This window comes from Rhyacophila brunnea, unplaced genomic scaffold (genome assembly GCF_057557595.1).
Source record: "Rhyacophila brunnea isolate RB1 unplaced genomic scaffold, BYU_Rbru_1.0 scaffold_10, whole genome shotgun sequence".
Lineage (NCBI taxonomy): Eukaryota > Metazoa > Arthropoda > Insecta > Trichoptera > Rhyacophilidae > Rhyacophila > Rhyacophila brunnea.
The window spans coordinates 24052387-24074022 of NW_028232752.1; the positions used below are offsets into that span (position 1 = coordinate 24052387).

A 21636-nucleotide genomic window follows, 5' to 3' on the forward strand; every position below is an offset into this window, starting at 1 on the left:
TATCTATTGAATTTCCAGTCATGTAGCTCTCTTAAACATTACTCCCCTAGTTAATGTTACCTATTTAGTTAAATCAACAAAACAAACCTCTTAGTTTTATTAAATAATATAATCTACTGATGGTATTCGCACAAATAAACCCTTTATGAGATCATTACGATAAACTGATTGTAATCAATTCTTTTACGTGGTTATACATGAAAATGTTTTTCTTTGCTTAGCAGTCTTGTTGAACCAGTTTTGTCTAGGAAATTTCTACTTAGGAAATTAGACCGATGAGATTTGAATGTAATTTATCGATATATATATATATAATTGTTAGATCTATTCACGTCAGCTCGTTAATAATTCATCTATTACTTTCCGAAGCTAGCACTATCAACAACGGTCAGATGTACACGCCTCTCTACTTTAATCATACCTTACCATTCCACCGCTGCTTACTAGTGATTAACTATTGCAAGTATATTGTTCGACAACGGTTGGGTGTAGGTGCGTGCCCCTCTACTCGCTCCTCACCTCACCTGGATTGGTGCAAAAAACTTACAAAAACTAAGACAGTTCAAACGGAAAGTCATGACACATCATTCATAATGATGTCCGAAGAGACCTTCATTTATTATAAGCTCAAAATTGACAGAATTCTATGGCTAATAAATTGAAAAATTACGAGCGAGATGGGAATAAATTTTGAATAATCATGGAAAGTAGGTATATATAGGAGATAAGTATATATCACTCGGCGAGTGGACAACCGTAGGATAAAATGCCGACATACAGTGGTACCAAACGGGTACACAAAAGATCACAGGGACTACCTAAAACTCATAAAGATTGCTGGATGTAAATGGAAACGAAGAGTAAAAGACCGTGAAGAGTGGAGGGAACTAAGGAAGACTACTGCATTATTTATGGGCTAACCCTGTATTATTATAGCCAATTGACTGCTTGATTGTGCATTGCAAGTTAATTACAAATACGTGAGAAAATTGTAATGGTAAGATTAATAATTTATTAGTTTAGGTAACATAACATCTTCACATCCAATATATTAGATAAGTACTACGCAGCAATGTCTGTCAATACGAATACAGGCTGAATTAATACTCCAAGTATTGGGTAGTTCCTGTTATATCGATTGCAGATTACGTATGTCAAGTATTAACAATAGTCAATAGATTCAAGCTGCACGTTCAATTATAAGGCTTTCATCTCAAGCTTTAAGAGGGGTGGTGTTCGGTGCTTCATCGACGATTGGAAATACTCATTTCAAATCAAATTTCGAAAATTTTGTGTAACCTTTCACTAATTATTATAGCATTTTATTGCATGTTAAAATAAGTAAAGATAATAAAATATTTGAAATCATCTAATATATTAAAACTTCTTCTTTAGAAAGGCTTAGCGATTGTATTTAAAAAAATGTTGAGTTTAAATTAAATATATAATGGACGTGTTGACATAAAAATATTTCACAATTATGCATTTCTTACGGATATTTAATATACCAAAATATAATAAAAATGTTTATAATAAAATTATTCCTATCGTAGGGTGAGAAGAGATCGGGCATCATTCATACAAAAGTTTATAGATTGTTCTGGTATAAACCATTGATAATAATTAATGTTACACGGTTATTAATTATCGACTTATTAGCAGTACTACCCCCCTTAAGCTAAATGCTTTGCTAAGGGATTGTATGGAAATCGGTGTTGTTAAACGATTAATGATAATATAATATCTAGTATCGATTGAGGGTTTTGCATTTAACTTCTAATTGACGAGATGTCTTTAAGTAATCCAGGTGACGCTTTTGGGCATCTTTGAGTTTTATGTATGTCTAACAATGGTAAGTGTGTTACGTATACAAATAGTGAAGTTTTAAATAATCAAAATCGATTACAATGGTATATTACAAATTTATGACCGGTTGTAAACATTGCATGTAGTCAAGTTGTTATCTTGAATGATCATGACATGTCATAGTAAAGCAAGTCAGACAAGCAGTCAAGACAGCAATGTTCAGAAAATAGGTTTTAGGGTATTGGAGAAGAGCCAGGTTAAAAATATGATGGCTGAATGGAATACGTGACGACCGATAGGCGTAGAACGGCAGAATAATCGGGAGTTATAGCGATGGTTTAATTATGTATCTACCTAATTAGCTATAAGTTAGAAACCAATTCCTGTCAAGGACGTTCAGTTGACAGGATTAATTGTATATACAAAGTGGACATCAAAATGTACAATAATTCTGGAGTGTGGATAAATATGGGCTAAAACTAAACTAGGTATTCCAATAGTTACCCCAGTATAATAATATGCATTAAAGTTTGTGAAGCGAACAAAAAGCGCATAAAATATTGGTAATAGTTTAGGATTTTCACGCGTTTCATGCCCTGTCTGTCAGTAAGTCATAAACCAAAACTGCATTAAAAGTCTTGGTACATCGCAACAGGCTTTCTCATTATCTATTCTGTGGATTGGATATAGGCGCGCGCCCCTCTACCCGCACCTCACTCCATCAATCCATCGCTGCTATCTACCCACTCAACCTACCTGTATTCTTAATTTTGAGATGAAAAAAAATATAATAATATTTTTGTATATAATACAGACAGACAAATGTGCTCAGGTATTAAGAAAATAGCGCTGATTAAAAGGCATATTTATATATATCAAAATTACAGAGAGATATTACTTAAATATTATTATTATAGTTTCCACTACCTAGCTAGTCACTTCGTGAAGACGAATATCATTGTCGCTTTCCCTCCACGGATTGTTTAATATAACATTTTGTGGACAGAAAAATAGGGTCTACATCAAGGGTAGTCAACCTTTTTATACCTACCGCCCACTTTTGTATCTCTGTTAGTAGTAAAGTTTTCTAACCAACTACCGGTTCCACAGTAATGGTGATTTATAAAATAGGGAAGTACTTTACTTCATAAAATTTATAATTTATAAGTTAAAGCATATAATAATAAAGACAGCCATTTTTTTTATTTTTCTGTAGGTTTTGATATCCACTACTATCGTATTTATGTTTACTTTCTTCATCATATCTAATTTTTAACAGTTCTTCTTGGCAAATTGTATCAGCCTCTTTAATATTTGCGGTACAAGGATTTTTCATACAGTCATACACCTTCAAATGTTTTTAAAACCCCTACCACCCACCATGAAAGTTGGAACGTCCACTAGGTTGATGGCCCCTGGTCTACATTGATTAAAAGAACTGTTTTATCATTTATAGATGCTCTCATCATTTCAACCAGAGATAAAAAACATTCATTGCGGCAAGTGACATGCTATAAAAATTTGACTATAGTTTATATATTATATTATACGTTTAAGGCGCACATCAAATATTATCCGCATGTTTGACGCGCGTTGTAAAGACTGGAAACTTTACCCTCTTGCCGTGATGAAAAGAGCGAATTTTGTCGATATCTAATTAAAATGAGTGATGTAAATATTAAAAAAACCGTTGCCTTACGCCTGTCGTAAAATATAACGTAATTTCAAAGTTCAGCCTCCCGTTCGCTTGGATGATTTTCTTCCGGCGGAGTGGATGGTGGGCAGGGGGAGGGAGTAGAAAAAAGGCGAAAAGGCGAAATGATGATAACTCCACTTATACGCTGTGTTTGTGGAGAAGCGCTTTATTATACGCTAACGTTATCGCAAGCACCGGGGGATGTGAACCAATGATTCAACTCAACCACTTGTATTACTGCCCCATTAATGATTTTCTGATTACGACGCGAGCTTGATTAGCTCCCATCATAAACGGTGAACATTCCGTGAACGCGAATGAAAAATAACGGCAATCCAGATAAGCGACGAAATGGCGGAGTCAGGAGATTTTTCCGAAACGAACAATGACATTTATTTGTTGGTATATAGCTTATTTCAGTTATCAAAACAACGATTCCGCCTCCAAGAAAAAAGTTTCTATGCTAAAAGAAGTATTTAAGATTTTTATACTATGCAGCGTATTGTGGTTATAAAATAAGATGGCCAATTATTGTTTTATCTCAGAACATGTAATCGTAAAATAATATAGTAGATACTTAATACTTTTTCAATTTATTTATTTATTATTAACAACTAATATAAAATAAAAAACTCTCTTTTGTTTAAGATGACAACGAATTTTTTGTACCTTTTTCACATTTATATATTATATTCAGATAATGATTGATCAATTTTTCACGCTTAAATTTGACAATATATTTATATACTTTTCCCCTTTAAGGGCCGGAGCAATGTGTGAAGGTCTAGCAGCGTTTCTCAACCTTATTTGTGCCATAACCCATTTCAACGATTTAAAAATCTCCATACCCCTCTATCAACATTATATAGTTACCTAACAAATTCTGAAAAAAAATAATTACTCCAAATAAAAAATGCATATAAGCAATACTATTTTAATTTAAATTTCGTACAACTCGGAAGAAAATTAGTAAATTAGTGCGATCCTTGTGCTTAATGTGAGCTGCAAAGAGATTTTTTATGTGAGGTACTATTTTGGTCAATTTTAATCTTAAATCTCCATGGTTTGTGATATAAAAATAATTTTGTTTTCAATTTCAAATCATTTACAGTGCTAAAGTCGCATTCAACTAAATTATGATGATGGGATTGGCAACAAATTTTTATTGTTAAATTTGTCATAATTAGATATTTTGCTTGTGTTTTGACACAAAGTCACGGCATTTTATTTTTAATGTTGAATAGTGTTTTAAAAAAATCATCATTTTTCCAAAACCCTTTTGAAAAAACCGATATATCTGGCTTAATTAAATCCTACCTTACAGTATGATTTTTTTCTGGACTTAGCTATGAGCAGAGAAATTTCATAACTAGCTTCAAAAGTACGACTGTTGTTAGCATTTTGCCCAGAGAATAATGAATTTTAATTATTATCAATATTTTTTCAAACTTTTCTTTCATATTCGTTTTTTAACAATAAAAATGTAACACATACTAATGATTTGCGCATAAACGCCCCCTGATGGGGCGTAAACCCTACGTTGGTTCACTAGTCTAGATAATCTGTAAATTTAACTAAACTGTAAATTGTTGGAAAACTTATGATAACTTGTCTTTTTTATCTTAAAAAATAACATTTAATGACCACATAAAATATATTAATGCCATACAAGAATATTGTTTTAAACGTATTAAAACTGAGAACAAAGCCATATTTGATGCATCAGATGTCAGTGGTTATAATGCCTTTTCAAATTATTATTTTGTGAACAAACGCAGTAAAATTTCAATTTTCATCAACGTCATCAAACAGATAATAGTCAAATATATTCGATAAAATATTTAGTTTGATTCAAACCATTAATTATGAGATTTCTCTCTTCTGTGCTAATTCTCGATTTTCACCTGACGATGAGCCCAATATAACTTCAAACTATTGCAGAATTTTCTTGAGACATATTTTGAAGAGCTGGTGTTATATTTTTTAGTAGGGAGACAATCGTCGTTTTATTATTTTTACTATGTGGCCCAGTTTTCAACATCATAGAGAACGATCGAAAAGACTAGAGGCTAGGCGAACTTTGTAGTGTAAATTAATATAATTTACATTTGGATATTTATTATGTTTGATAATAAAGCGAACATGACGTATTTGTATATCTGTCCTTTGATATGATATGAATTGAATTTTTTGGTTGATTAGTAACAACCCGATCTACGGTCGTGTTTACTAATAAAGATATCAATCGTATTTCAATCAAAATTATCAGATAAACGATCAAAAAAAGTTTTACCTGAGTATATAAATAAAAAATATAATATAAATTATTACAGTCCCTTAAACATCATTTGTGAGAAATATTCAAACTTCCATTGTTCATTAATTAAATCCTGATGCTTGAAAGTTATTATTTCACAAATACACCTTTAAATTGTTTTATTTGACAGTAACTGAAGAAACTTGAGTAAGACTTATTATATTATTTTAAACTTTAGATTATTCTTTGATAATGATAATAATAATTGAAAATGTGAAATCTTTTAGTTATAATTAAACGATGAAATTATTTATTAGCTTTGAAATTTTATATTAAATTATTGAACCATGAAATATGAATTTAAATATTTTAGAATAATTGAATTAAGAGCTGACTTCATGAATTTTGTCAAAGATAACATCCGGCCTGGAGAATTTAAAGTCAATGTTTATTTAAAACTTGTTATAGTATTATAAAAGGCAAGGCCACTTTAGGATAATTATTGTAATATTTCAGACAGAATTTTTAAAAGACAAGGAAATTATTAACATAAATTAAAAACATATTTGTAAGTGTTTGATACTTTAAATTACTGGCTCGCAACCCGTGGGGGTTACGAGGTGTTTTTCTTTTTTTTATTCACTCTAAATAATGAAAAAGTCAATAATAAATTAATTTTTAATATCGAACTTCTTTGGATGGAATTTAAGCTTTATGTGTGTGTTTAATTATGTAACACTAACCTAATTTAATCAAACCTCGTCAACCGAGATAAATGAGAATGATCAATAAATATATTATTATACTTGCACAAATAAAACTAGGTGAAAAATATCTTGAAGTGATTAAAAAAAGTTTAGTACTTGACTGTAAACGAAGAAACCAGATGAAATATTTGATTTTAATGTAGAAACAAATTTAGTGTGAAAAAGTGTAATGTTTGACAGTTAACACCGTGTAGTCAAGTGAATAAGAATTTGATTGTTGCTTACCCACAAGTAGCATGACATAAAATGTGATGATTGTGGATTTAGATATAAATGTATACAAAGTGAGTGAAAATATAGTTCAAATGAAAAAATAACAGTAATATGAAAGAACGTGTATGTGATAATCTACACATAAGATATTATTTCAATGTGTTTTATTCATAATATTGAAAATGTGGTGTGAAGTCGCAAGTTAATTAAATATTATAAAAAGTGCTTAAAACGAAAATCTAAATCTATATAAAGAGAGTTTTATAAAATCCGTTTTAATATTAAATCGATTGCCGATATGTGATGGAAATTGAATCGCTTTAGTTGAGTTAATTTTATTAACTCCATTCATATTTTTTGTTGACCATAATCGAAATGTAAGCCAGATTTTCATGAACGTTTATCAATTTTAAACCAGTTAAATTTAGTGAATACAATTCAATTATTGTATTGCTTGTTTAAATTAAATATAAACCAAATTTTATTCGTTACATGATACAAATTGTCTAATAATATATAAAAGTAATGTAGGCAGTGATTACAAAAGAAAGGGTAGATTACAATTTCGCTCTTAGACAATACGATGGTCAGTGGCTAAGGGTGGAGTTAGGCTGTTAAGATCTGACATAAATATTGCACATAAAACTATGTCAGTCATGTGTATCTGTTATTATTGAACCAATACTACAATTAGTATGATTAGTTAGATGGTGGTAGTTAGTTTTGAAACATTAATTTAGCCCTGCCTAAACCAAACCATAATAGTTTTGGTATGTCATAGGCGATCCGACAATTCATCGTGTTTATCATATTTATTTCTTTTCGTTGAATTAAGAATATATTTTATTTTGCATTTATTAAGTCTTGCCTAAACCAAACCATAATCGATAAAATATATTCTCCTATTTATAAAATATTTAAAATGGTGTAATGGCATATTTTTAGATATTTTATTGACAAACGAGTTTGTTTTACTATTATCTACTTTGGTTTGAATTAGACAGGGTTTAATTGAATTTAAAAAATGAACAGACAATATCTACCCACTGTAGTCTAAGTTAAATGAAAACAAATACGTTTGACTGAAAAAGTTTAGTGTGCACATTTATGCCGGACCTTAGCAGCCCATCTCCGCTCTTCGTCACTGTGGCATAGTAATAGACCTTTTTTATTAAATTTTGTATGGCTGGTCCTAGTGGTATTCAAAAATGTGATCGGGGGGGATTGCAAGCACAATAATAACCACTGTTAAGGTTGGCCTCTGTTTATCAATACAAATTATATCTTATAATTTCATAAGGGGTAGAGCAGTGCGATATTATATAATAATTGGATAGACCGATAAGATAATTATTATGTTGATAAAAGACTTCATTTGAGCTGTTTTCAGTTCAACAATATGAAGCTATTAACAAAAAGAGACCATTCGATACAACACATTTCAATAGAAACATGAATTCTTTCCTTTCCATGCAAAAATGTCTTTTTATCAACAGATCTTATGATCTTAGAATCAACATTTATTCATAAATTTACTGAAAAAAACAAATATTACTTAACTTTATAATGATAAGAAATACGACAGATTTTTTATCTCGATAACTTTGTACTTAACTGTTTTACGTCAGTAAAATAAAACGATTTCACTGTTTATGAGCACGCTTGTATATAACTGTTCCACTGTGTGTCGGTTGAATAAATAACTAAATTATTGATGTGTTTCTAGGAGACTGAAAGCGCTGGCAGGTTTGCAGTCAGTGTGTCAGAAAGTTCAACGAAAACAATGGAAACCGTGGACAGGGGTGGATGGGGAAATCCACTTGAGTTTGTCCTCGCGTGTTTGGGTTACGCGGTCGGACTTGGCAACGTTTGGAGATTTCCATACCTCTGCTACAGAAATGGGGGAGGTAAGAAAACAACAATTCGATTAGATCTAGCGAATACTGATATGCGATGTCATCATCTGCAATGCTTTCCCTTAATCTTACTATGCTCTATTGATTATTTATAAATTATAACGTAAAACCATCTTATTGTAGAAAAAAATTACGATACCCGTCGGGATTTGAACATGTATCCGCTGGATTCATGCCAGTATATTTTTTCAATTACGCTACGAGCATCCTACGTAATTACGATAATTTTAACTAGTATTTGTTACATGAAATGCTTACCGAATTGCGTTATACTCGTAATATTGGCTATCGGTTTTGATACATTAAATTAAGGTAGGTATCAATCGATTCCTTAATTACTTAATCTTGCGGATATACGTTCAAGTCCCGTCGGATATATTCGTTGAATAAAAGAAATAGTTTATATTTCTAAATTATAATTATAACGTTAATAAGTATTTTTAAAAACCACATAATTGTTATTGTCTTAAGTTTAAAATACTTATGTTATTAACTATTTTATTGTTTAATGAGATTGAAGAATTTCCATACACTATTATCAGTAGTTTTTCAATTTATGACTAAATTATTGTGAAACGTAAATATAACGTTAAAGCTATGTCATATTTTATCTGAAATACTACCATGGTAACCAATAGATTTATTTTTTTTAAATTAAGGTATTTACGTACTATTTATTATTTATGACCATATGCGATTGTAATTAAAAATATTGATTAATTGTATAAATGCAAAGTATTTTTAACTTATCCAGAAAGGTTTCTTTTATACATTTATGTAAGTCTGTTCAATAATTTCAATAACTAATAGAGTCAAAAATAAAATATAGGTACATTGAAGTACTTGTTGAATATAGGTGTAAAAATATATAAAACTCGTGGAGTAGGTAATTATAATTATTTTTGAATTGGAATATATTGCGGTGTATTTTGTTTTTATTAAAATCTATCTTGATGGTAATAAGTAATGACATATTACCTTCAATGTTAAAATTATGATAACCCACGCACGGCAGCTATGTTCAGCCTTCAAACGAAAAAGCAAATGAAAATCTAATACATTTTCCTCTTTGAGAAAAACAAATGTTTTTCTTGCTAAAAAGTTCTTAACCTTGTTCGTTGAAATAATATATATATATATATTTTCTTATTAATCAAACATCTCAGTTGATAAATAAAATAGTAAAAGAAATATTTTGTTTTTAATTTAATTGTTATAAAGTTATAAAAAAAACAAATAACAATGTTCGCTTTTCGTCTGAGTTCAGATTATTTGACATAAATGAGATAATAGTAATTTACGGATAATCCAGAACTATTGAAAACACGTCATTAAGTATTGAAACATGTTATTTTATAATTTAATAGTTTACAACCAGTCCTCAAGAAAAATAGTTACAAGATAAAAAGGACTATTTACTACTAAAAGTTTCAAATGTCTAGCTAGTCGGGAAGTTAGTTAAAAATCGATTACAAGATTTGTACTGGACAAACAAGCACCGGACAAACAAGAATACGAGGTAATAAAAACGTTGTAATTAACAAAAGGTTCATAAGGATCACTTCCCAAATTATGTACTCTGCTTAAAATTATGAAATTGTGAAAAAAATAATAAGAATTACTTTGATAATAGTAAATTTAATTATCACTTAGGTATTTTTGTCCAACCCATTTGGTCGTTGCACTGGATCAAATAATATTGAAAAAAGCATATTGCCAATATATACGGCTCACGGCTTCTAAGACGGCCGATTTATCAACTTGGCTACCGTGGGAATGCTTCCATGGCCATAAAAATGGTTGTGAGTATCAATTTATTATCTTTACTTATCGACTAAAATAATGTGTTTTATATTCACAGGTGCTTTCCTGATCCCGTACTTAATTATGTTGTTCATGATAGGACTTCCCATATTTTACTTGGAACTATACCTAGGACAGTATACAGCTATTGGACCTATAGAAGTCTTTTATCGAATAGCTCCAGGTAAGAATGCTCTGTTATAGTTGATGTGTTTAATAATAAAAATGTTTAACAATTATATTTTGTGAGCGTGCATAGTGTCCGACGATGCCGAAAGGTGAAACCCGGGTTGTAAACTTACTATTAAAACGAAAAAGTACAAAATTTAAATCGATTGTAACTGTAATTAATACAATATATCCACTTTATCCAGTAATATTGTGAATTCGTATGCGAGTATGATATTATATTATTTACTTACACTATACCTCAGTTGAGGCATGGTCTAAAAAGGTCATGGCTAGGCGATGCGCGGATTGTGCAAATGACGCGTGCGAACGAAATATAATTTGTCATATAAATCCAACATGCGTACATTTAATGTTCTGTTTATTGTTCTATTTGTAACAATAATAATATATTAATTGACATGTTTTCTTTTTCAAGTAAATGGGTAACGTTTTTTAGTCATCTATACACGATTTAAGAATTAATACCCCCGTCGCCATCACAAAACAAATTTACGTGTTCACAGCTTTTGCTCACCGATTGCCAGCGAGTCCAAAATTTCGTCACACCTATAGTTGAAAATTAATTCAATTCAAAAATAATTAAATATACTGAATGATGTTTATTATATTCATATATGTAAGTATCTAATTAATTTACTATTAATCCTTGGTGAAAACAATAATTAAAAAAGCATCACATTTTTTTTATTTAATCTACTTCTCTAGTGGTTTATGTTATCTTTATCTGATTTGTGTGGAATTAATGAGCGATGAAACCAGTATTCAATTACGTACGTACTTTAAAAATAAAATGGAAACAGTTTAAAAATAGATATATTGTACTCGTATCCTAACGACATAATAGGTTCTAAGTAGTACCTCCCACACGTCTTTTTTTATTCTAGACGTTTTCGCCTGTCATTTTCAATTAATTAATGCCTGCGTTACAGGGAAAACCTCTTAAATATAAATTAAACCACCAGAAACAATAGGTACTGAAATGTTCCATTAAGAATAAAGAAAATAAAATAGTTTAGATTAATTCAAATAAATACATAATTTAAATTTAAACGAGGTATTTGATACATATTTTTTATTACCAATTTCAAAGATTATTAGGCAATATTTTCAATAATTGATATTTATAATTGACAACTGGTTTGTTTTTTTTTTTTTTTAAATTAATATCCCCCGAATTCGTGTTTCATTCACCTAGTAAACATTATCCCGGCGTATTATACCGTGTGTTTGCGTCCAGGATTCAAATCATGGGCCAGGCAAAATTCAGTTTTCAACGTGTATTTGAAGTCAGAGTATTAATATAATAGGTTTAGCAAGGGACTTACAACCATTTCTCAAAAGAACAAAAATCTGTTTATACAACCTCTACTCTGCGAAGGCGTATATGATCATTTAAGGATCGGATATGGTGATGTAATGTAATATATTTTCAAAATTTGACAACTCTCTCATCGAAAATAGCCATAATTCCATAATACCAAATTTAAAAAAAAACATTATCATGCAAAGAAAGTGGGGTTCAAAATTAATTGTTCAAAATGAAAACAATTAAATTTTCTTACTCTCACTTCCATATATATTGCGAACTACTTATATATTTGATAGAGTATGCTAAGTAAACAAAAGTAGTGTTGAATAAAATATTTTTCTATGTGGCGAATACGAAACGATGCATTTTATGTAGTTATCATACGAAGTAAATAAGATCAATCTTCTAAAGTCTATGAAAAAAATAATTTTCTACATTATTTAAAATCATGGAATATTATTCAATTAGCACAATGTTATATTAAGAAATTTAGTATGGAACTTCATTTATATCTAATTTAAGCACAATAGCAAAAAAATCATAGTATTATTGAATGTCCACAGAATTATTAACTCTTCATAATATGTACATAGAAAATAGTCATTGTAGTCCAATATGTTCTGGTTTCTCATGCCGTTGATTCCAGATTCTGTTCCCGGTGAGATAATCTGCATCATGGTCTGTTGAAGTGTTAAAAATACTACAAATATTATTATTGTATACTTGTAGCATTCTGGGGTCTTGGATACTGCACGTTGATGGTGATAACGTTGATTATCATTTACTTCATGATCATAGTCGCCTGGACGCTGTACTACACCCTGATGTCTTTCAATCCTAACCTTGGGTGGGGGTCTTGCGATAACAGCTTCAATACAGAACGTAAGAAGATTTGTTTATATTTTTTTATTACATACATAGTCTTAATTAGTTTATAATTATGTTGAAAACTTTTTACTTGTAACAACTGTGAGTTTATTTAATTTAAAATTAGCAATGGCTAATGACATAATGCACAGCTACCTATATATACTTATAAGTATTATTAGTTTTTTTTTCATTATAATTGAACTGTATTTGATTATTTAACCGGGTTTTATCTCACATAATCGCAAATGTCTTATGTCCGAGAAGTTTCATTTGAGATACCGACAATCAAAATTATGTCAAATAGCTGCGTACTGACTGAGCGAGCAGCCTCATGCCTTGGGCATTTGTTTCGCAAAAATTGCTGCGCGAGGTAGCTTGCAACAAAATTAACGTTACGCGAGGCAGCCGCGCGCAGCACCCTTGAGCATCGATAAACCGACAACGATTAAATCGGTCGCGGCAACGCTCGGACGAGGCGGCGCGTGCCTTTGTGTCGGGCGAATCGCGTACTGGCTGACTGAGGATTTTGCCTCGCGAGGCTTTTATGTATATTATCCATGGCGAGGCAGCTCGCTCAGTCAGTACGCGCCTATTTAATAATGTAAGGTTTGTAAGATTGGTCAACATTCTGTGGCCGGGGTGTAAAACTACATAAGTCAAAAAACAACATTTTTCAGGAGAGTGTTTTTTGTGAATATCTTTTTTTTTTTCAAGAAAGCTTTGCTATTCAATTATTTTTTTTTCAGTTTATAGTTATTTTATATGTAATGAATTCATAAGATAGTATGAAATATTTAAAATAAAGTAAATAGCTGACTTATGTGTATCTACACATGAGTTTTTTTCTTGTTTGGCTGACTTATGTGATTATGGCTAATTATTAGAACATTAAAAAAAATCATATTAATAATGAAAACATTTGATTTTTATCAAGGAATACCAGATTTATTAAATATAATTAATTATTACAAAGAGGAACCTAATTTATTATAACGAATGAGAGAGAAAAAAGAACCATCAGACATAAAAAACAAAATTTTAATTCAAAAATCCACCAAGATACAAATGAAAACCAAAAAATACATACATCATTGAAAATTAAATATAATTAATATTTCTTATAGTTTTCATGTTTCCACTAAATCTGGATGAATATCAGGTATGTTCCTGGAGGGCAGTTGATGATAAAAGTCATGAGATATACCTAGTTGGAATTAGCGGAAATAGAGATATAAGGGCATTCTTTTTTCTTGGCTTATAGGTAAAGGTGCGTTGGTTATCTGAAATAAAGTTAGATCAGTTGTTTCCATCCTTTCTGGAACACCTCGCCGTCTTAAACACAGTGTTTTGAAAGATTCTTCTGCTTCTAGGCTTGGTTTGAAATAAACAATTCCGATTTTTTTTTATATGGGTATCTCATCTATATCTACATCTATAGGAAACCAATCGTACGGGTGGTTAATTTGACTAATAATTTTCTTTTTTTTTTGTTCAATCATGGTCCGAATCAACTTCCGAAGTCTGTGAAATTCCTCCCTGTAGAGAATAGATACATAATTCTCAGTTTCCGCTTTGTTCATATTGAACATTTTTTAATGGTTAAATGTGATGACAACAGTATAGTGGCTTTCATAAGGTGGAAATTTATTTATGTGTTCAGAAACTTTCATCAAATTTTCATCGCTCCATTTATTTGAAAGGATATACTGATCTAGATTGGCAGTGGTTTGTGTGCCACCTACAGTTGCTTATTTTTTTATGGTGACAAGATTAACAAAATTGTCTGTTTCACCAAACGTTTTTGGAAAACAACCCTTGCATACTTTAATTTTCTTCTTCTTATTGTACCATCCCCTAGCGGAGGTCGGCCACCATCAAGGCGTTCTTATCTTTGTCGTCACTACCGCTCGTCGCTACCCGAAACAGTTCTGTGGAGCTGCACTCGTACCAATCACGGAGGTTCTTAAGCCACTAAATGCGGCGCCGTTCTCTGCTACGCTTCCCATTGATCTTTCCTTGAATGACGAGTTGGGGAATGCTGTATTTTTCTCCTCTCATAATGTGGCCGAAGTATTGTAGTTTCTTGGTTTTGATACTACGTAGAACTTCTCGGTCCTTCCCCATTCGATTGAGAACTTCAACATTTGTCACTCGGTCAGTCCAAGGAATTTTGAGGATGCGTCTATACAGCCACATCTCGAAAGCTTCAAGTCTCCGTTACATCTCTTGGTTTAGCGCCCATACTTTCATACCATAGAAAAGAATTGAGAGCACAACAACGTACCATACGCAGTCTCAGACCTAGGTTAAGATCTCGATTGCTAAGGTGGCGTCTCATTTTGAGAAAGGCGCTCCTTGCGATCTCAATTCTAGTTTTTATTTCCTGAGACTGGTCCCATTTCTCATTGACCCATGTACCTAAATATTTATAATGGGTCACGCGTTCGATTGGTTCGCTGTTAATGACAAAATTTGTGTTGGTGTTTACTTTACTTTACTTTAATTTTACTACCTTCAATATCCAAAGAATAATTATAGGATTTTAACCTAAATTTTTCCTTACTGGGATCATGAAATCTAGGTCGGTGAATGGCCATATTTTGAATGGAAATTAATGACGATATGTAAGCACTCCTTTTGTCATACTGTGTAAGATTCAAATATTCTTCACAAAGCTTGATGCGATGATTTTCCATGATTCGATCTTGGCACAACATTCTGCGTTTAGATAAAAGGAGTTGAATACGTTTTCTAATTAACTTCCCAGCCTATGAATGGTATTCTTGGCCACTGTTCCTTTTGCGTTTTTTTTCTTCACGTATACTTATTGTGTCTTTTTTTGATTGCGGAGACTTTTGTGAAACTATTACTTCAATTTCATTATGTTCCAAACCTGGTGCTATAGTGTCAGTTATAATAATGGCCTGGAGGAATATATGACGGGTCAATGACAGAGTCATCAGAGCTAGAGCCTTGTACTATACTTTCATTTTGGGCATACAAATAATTAAGTTCATGTGTTGAAGCCAAACATTGAAGATTCTGGCTCGATGTATCCGGATTAATGTCATTTCTGCAGTTATTGATATGGTTAGTATCACTAGAGATAAAAGCTCGATCTTGATCCAAAAACTCATATGCGGAGTCAAATGGCAACGTTTTTGCTTGTGCTGAAATTTCACAATCACATTAATATGTTGTTAACGTTAACAAGTGAAACTTAAATTCAAATTGTATATTGTGTGAAATTAAAAGCACACCCCAATAAAATTATGTTTATAAAAAAAAAACATAAAGTTACTTAAGTGTGGTAAACTTACCTTGCAACTTTATCAATGATGTTTCATTGGATAATGATAATGCAAGTATTTTTTTTTTTGATCTCTGACATTTTGTATTTAAGTATAACGTATTAATCAATTTAAATAGTTTACACGCCTTTCATGAGTTCAGAACATCAATACTACACTCAACTAAATGAACTGTCTAACGGCGACTAACACCATAAGTCATCCGTTGTTGCCACTTAAAATTTTAAATTTTGTGCATAATCACATAAGTCAGACTTATGTGTTTTTACACCCCGCTTTTCAGAGGGAAATAACTTATGTGGTTTTGTTTTTTTGTATTATAACGCCATACTAACAGAATTTGACTTATGTGTTTATACACAAGTGTGCAGAATCACTTGGACTTATAGAATCAGTAAAAACCGAAAAATGGAATTTTTTGACTTATGTAGTTTTACACCCCGGCCATAGCATTAGTCTAGTAGTTTTTGAGTAATAACCAGACAAATACTATTATTTATTGTTAGTCTCATTGATTTACCATATAGGATAGGTCTTTATCTAAATTAACATACATTTGACTCGTACATAAATTCTGTCAGTTTGTAACGCATTAGGAGCTATACATTGGTCGGCGTATTGTTATTAAAAAGTATGTAGGCAATGTAAAATTTTCATTTATATGAACATCTCTATAAAAGCAATTAAATCGTTAATTAAATTGATTGGTCTAGATTTTGATTTTCATATGACATAAAAACGTCGCTAAACTGAAATAGTTAACATGCAGTGGTTAAATGTAGGTTACACACATTTTTCATTGTATTAATAATTATTAACATCTAATAGTAATTTATGTAACAGCTATGTACTAAAATTAGTGAAATAGATATGTCTATGTAATTACGATTATAATGAGGCATATCTTGTATTATTCAGAGTACCTACCGTTTTATTGTGGCAATAGTTATGGTTTATCGTTTATTACTGAAGCCACTGGATTATATTAATTTTCATTTTTTTACAGAAACTCGTTTACTTATAATTTGTTATTAATTCGTATTTGAAATTGATTGTTTTCAAATTAAGAAATATATTGCCGTTGCTTATTGACGTGTTTAATGCTCTGGGTATAATACATTTATTGCCTTGAATAATACTAGTGGGTCGTTCGTTTTTTTACGACCAAAATGATTTTTAGTGTTAGATAAAGTCACCTTGAAATAAATATATTATATAAAGGGTATCCGAATAATATGTACCCCAGGGTTATATTAAGTTGTACGTATGCAGTCGTGGGACACTTATTCGTGCACCGCAGTACGTGAAACATGAGATCGTATAACATTTTATCAAATGACGAGTTCTTCGTTGAACATTTCACCGTGGAATACATTTATACGTATCTTACAAAATGCGGCGATAGTTTGCATATAGTACTGTTCCAATTAGATTAACCCTAACCTAACCTAACCTAACCTAGTAAAGACATCTCATAAAATTCGCCACATATTGTAGCATACGTACAAATATACTCCACGGTGAAATGTTCAAGGAAGAACTCGTCATTTGATTAAATGTTACACGAACTCATGTTTCACGTACTACGGCGCACGAATAAGTGTTCTGAGGTGAACTGTTTACGTACAAATTTCTGGATACGGTACCCCAGCACCCAGTGGTTCGTAAATAGTTGAATTGCTATTTAGTCGTTTTACACAATCTACAATCTTCTTATCAACTGAACTGGCATAGATTATATTTTATTCATTGTTCCTAAACATGAAAAAAAAAATCAAGCCTCCCTAAAATATGTAAAATGTACAAATTATTTATTTGATTATAAAGTATAAAGTAATGCATTTTTTATCGACTTAAAATATGAAGTTTATTTGACCATAATTATTTTAATATTATTTACATTATACATAGAGCACGCACAAGGTTGCAATACTGCTCTCGGTCTATCGCTACATCTCGCACCTCCTGCTATGTGAGACCTTAGCGAATATCGTCGGTGTTTTGTAAAAAGGGCGAATTAACCAAAATGCTACTTTACAGGAGGAGGATTTTTAACTTTTGACATTTATTTGTTTTTTACCTGTATATGATTATAAATATCTAACAAGTTTATAATAAAGCTTAGAAAGAATACTGTCATTATAATAGGTATGATTACATAATATTTTATATAATATGTCACATTTGCTTTTTATTTCGTAATTTTAATTAATTTAATTTTAGTCAATTATCATTTTTAAGTACTTTCTTGTGGAGATAAAAATTTGCCGTTTTACACAACAAAGCTAGTGGGGTACATATTGAATTTTCATTAAAATCTCGATTTCGCCAAAATGGTTGATTCGCCTTTTTTACAAAACACCGACGATATGAGGGTTGGCTACGGCGACGAAATAATTGAGGGCGTGCCACAAGATACTGAACAGAATTGCGCCGCAAGGGAATATACCATTCTTGTATTTAAATATTGTAATAAATACACACAAAAATTAAGCTATGAAATTTGAAATGCATAACTACATATTATATAATAATATAGATTGATACCGTGTGTTAATTGTGCGGTATTTTGAAAAAAAATATTACTTAGTTTTTTTTGTTGTTGCAAATACTGAAATATTTCATGGCTCCCAAAGGGCTGTGTTCTATAGCTTTAGAATCACTGTTCTAGATATTTCGATGTTGACCTTTCTCTCTACAAGGAAACAAATACATTTTTCGTATCCTTTAATAGACTGTTCGCCTATTTCTTGCCTGAGCCGCTCAAGTATCGAGTGCCTGTCAGACGGATCCTGTAAAAAGCGGTGAACCTAGAACATTTAGAAGCTTTACAAAATGCACCGCACTATCTTTCTTCTTCGATGGCGCTACAGTTCAAGTCGAGCCGTGGCCTCCTCCACCGCCGTCCTCCAGCCGGAACGGTCCTCCGCACGTCTTTTCCAGTTCCTGATTTTTAGCAGCTGGTTGGCATCTTTTGTAATATCCCCATCGTGTGCGTGGCTTTCCCACTGGCCTTTTCCCCCTGGGCTTCCTTCGAGGATCTTCTTCGGTACCCGTGACTCAGGCATGCGCTGGACATGGCCTGCCTAGTTTAGCCTCTGGAGTTTTATGAAGGTGGATAGTTTTGAATCTTGGTATAAGCGGTATAGTTCCGTGCTGTACCTAATTCTTCACTCCCCACCATCATTCATGGGTCCGTATATCAGCTTCAAGATATTTCTCTCAAAGCAGTCCACCATTTCAGTTGCTTTCATATTTAGCGTCCATGACTCGCACCCATATGCAACGACTGTGCGTATGACGGTTTTATAGAGCCGGATCTTAGTTTTCTGTGGACATTTCTGGATTTGAATATGGGCAGCAATGAGAAGTACGATTTCTTTGCATATGCACCGCACTCACATTGGTTTTTATTATTCGGTTTTAACGTTTCAAAGTTAGTCATTATATTTTTATATTTAATAATTTTGATGGTCAGCTATTGTGCCATGTGGTTTTAAAGCAAACGTAATGTATTTGCGTACCTGTCTGTTGACATGATGCCAATTATTGCATTTCTCTCGTTATCGTGAACATAAAATTCAAGTAGGTAGCAACAGGATTTATGTCCGTGTTTCTATGTTAATCGGTTTTGGCAATCAAAGTTATCAGGTAAAAAAAAAAACAAAACAGCACTGGTACTAAAATATTAATCGAACAGACCTCCGTAATATAATTGCCTATTGTTATTTTTTATCATGATAGATTATTATTAAGCACATGGTGTTTCAACCAAAATGTACTGACTCGTAACACAGATAAGTATGAATTTTTCATTTTTTTTCACATATATTGGATTTTTTAGGTTTACGCTTATCTGATTAATAATGCATTTGTGAAAATACCGAAAAATCAGATAATTGAGGCGTCTAATTACAAAAAGCGACAAGTCCACAATTGAATATTTTCGGAAAACAACGTTTTTATGTTTCAAGCTTCAATTATTTGGTTTAACGTGAGATAATTTTTTTCGTTGTATTCTATGTTGAAATTAGAACCAAATGGTAATTTGTTTCAGCCGATAAACTCTTAAATGTAATAAATATAGGCAAAATAAAATTGGACGTAGTGCTACTTGTACCTCACTTTGTAATTTATTCCGCATAAGGCACATGTTTCCGTGGCACTTTCATAAGTTTACCAAATGTTACAGCATGGAAGACGCCCTTTTCAATATTGAACGTTCCCTTATTGGTTGACTTAAACACGCGCGAATTCAACCAAGCTTTAAATATTATGAAACACGGACTTGGCGCTTTTTGTAATAAATCGAGACTTAAAATACTTTTTTCGTAGGGCTATGTCGCGTTTTGGAATTTATAGATCAATACATATTGTGTAAAATTATACAAAGAATACGTGCGTATTTTTTTCTCGATGTTGACCAAATGTGGACTTTTTGGAATTAGACGCCTCAATTAAAACCATTTTTATTAAATTTGATAGTTATAACAATATTCGAACAATATTTATGTTCTTTGTCCTGACCAGATTGATTATATGTATCACAAAAATAAGCGTATCCTATGAGGACCATTTTTTACGATTAGTTGTTATCCATTCTCTCAACCCGTTTAAAGGAAGTTAAAGGAGCAATCTTGTAGTGGCGAAGAGTGGAGGTAGGCTGTTAAGATCCAACATAAATAGTGAACACTAAACTTTGTCAGTCAGACATTTTCGTTTTCATTGACCTAAAACTGCAATGTGTAGATAGTTTGTGTTAATTTTTGAAATTCAATTAAACCCTGCCTAATCCAAGCCATAGTAGATAATAGTAAAAAAATATTCGTTTATAAATAATTTTAGATATTTTATAGATAGAAGATTTTTTTTATCGATTTTGGTTTAGTTTAGGCAGGGCTTAATAAATTAAAAAAAAAACTTATCAACACCATCTGTAAAAATATGTATTCTTATTTCGACAAAAAGAAATAATTATGACAGAAAAAGGAAATTAACTATTATGATTTTTTTAGGCAGGGTTTAATTGAATTTTTAAAACTAACCGGTACCATCTGATTTTTTTCTTATTTCAATGAAAACAAATAAGTAGGTATGACTGTCAAAGTTTAGTGTGCATTAATTACGTCGAATCTTAACAGCCTACCTCCACCCTTCGCCACTGCTGAATCTTGATGTAATATCACCGAATTACTCCTCTGCTTATATGTTGAATGTAGATATAATATTTAATGGGTCACGTCCTTAGGCCTAAGAAGAGAATGCATTGGAAGATAAAGTATTGTTTAGAATATGAAAAATTAAGCCCAAAGAAAAAATAATAGGTAGTCAACACGTGTTTGATACAAATAACAAATTAAAATAATTATAGAATTTTTCGTTTCCAATAATATGTGGAAATATATAAAATTTATACGTAATTACAATTTGAATGGAAAATCCTTATAACTGAAACATAGTCCAACTAAGTCCTACAGCATTTTAATATAACCAAGA

General features: G+C 31.6%; 1 protein-coding gene across 1 annotated transcript in view; it reads left to right on the forward strand.

Moving 5' to 3' along the window:
* Positions 1-8372: 8372 nt before the first annotated feature.
* The window catches only part of LOC147079015 (sodium- and chloride-dependent glycine transporter 1-like), a 59451-nt gene continuing 46187 nt past the window's right edge, over positions 8373-21636 (forward strand). The window contains exons 1-3 of the mRNA XM_085948694.1: positions 8373-8646; positions 10517-10642; positions 12689-12841. Coding sequence (XP_085804820.1) covers positions 8523-8646; positions 10517-10642; positions 12689-12841 — 403 coding nt within the window. The 5' untranslated portion in view covers positions 8373-8522. The remainder of the gene's footprint in view (positions 8647-10516; positions 10643-12688; positions 12842-21636) is intronic.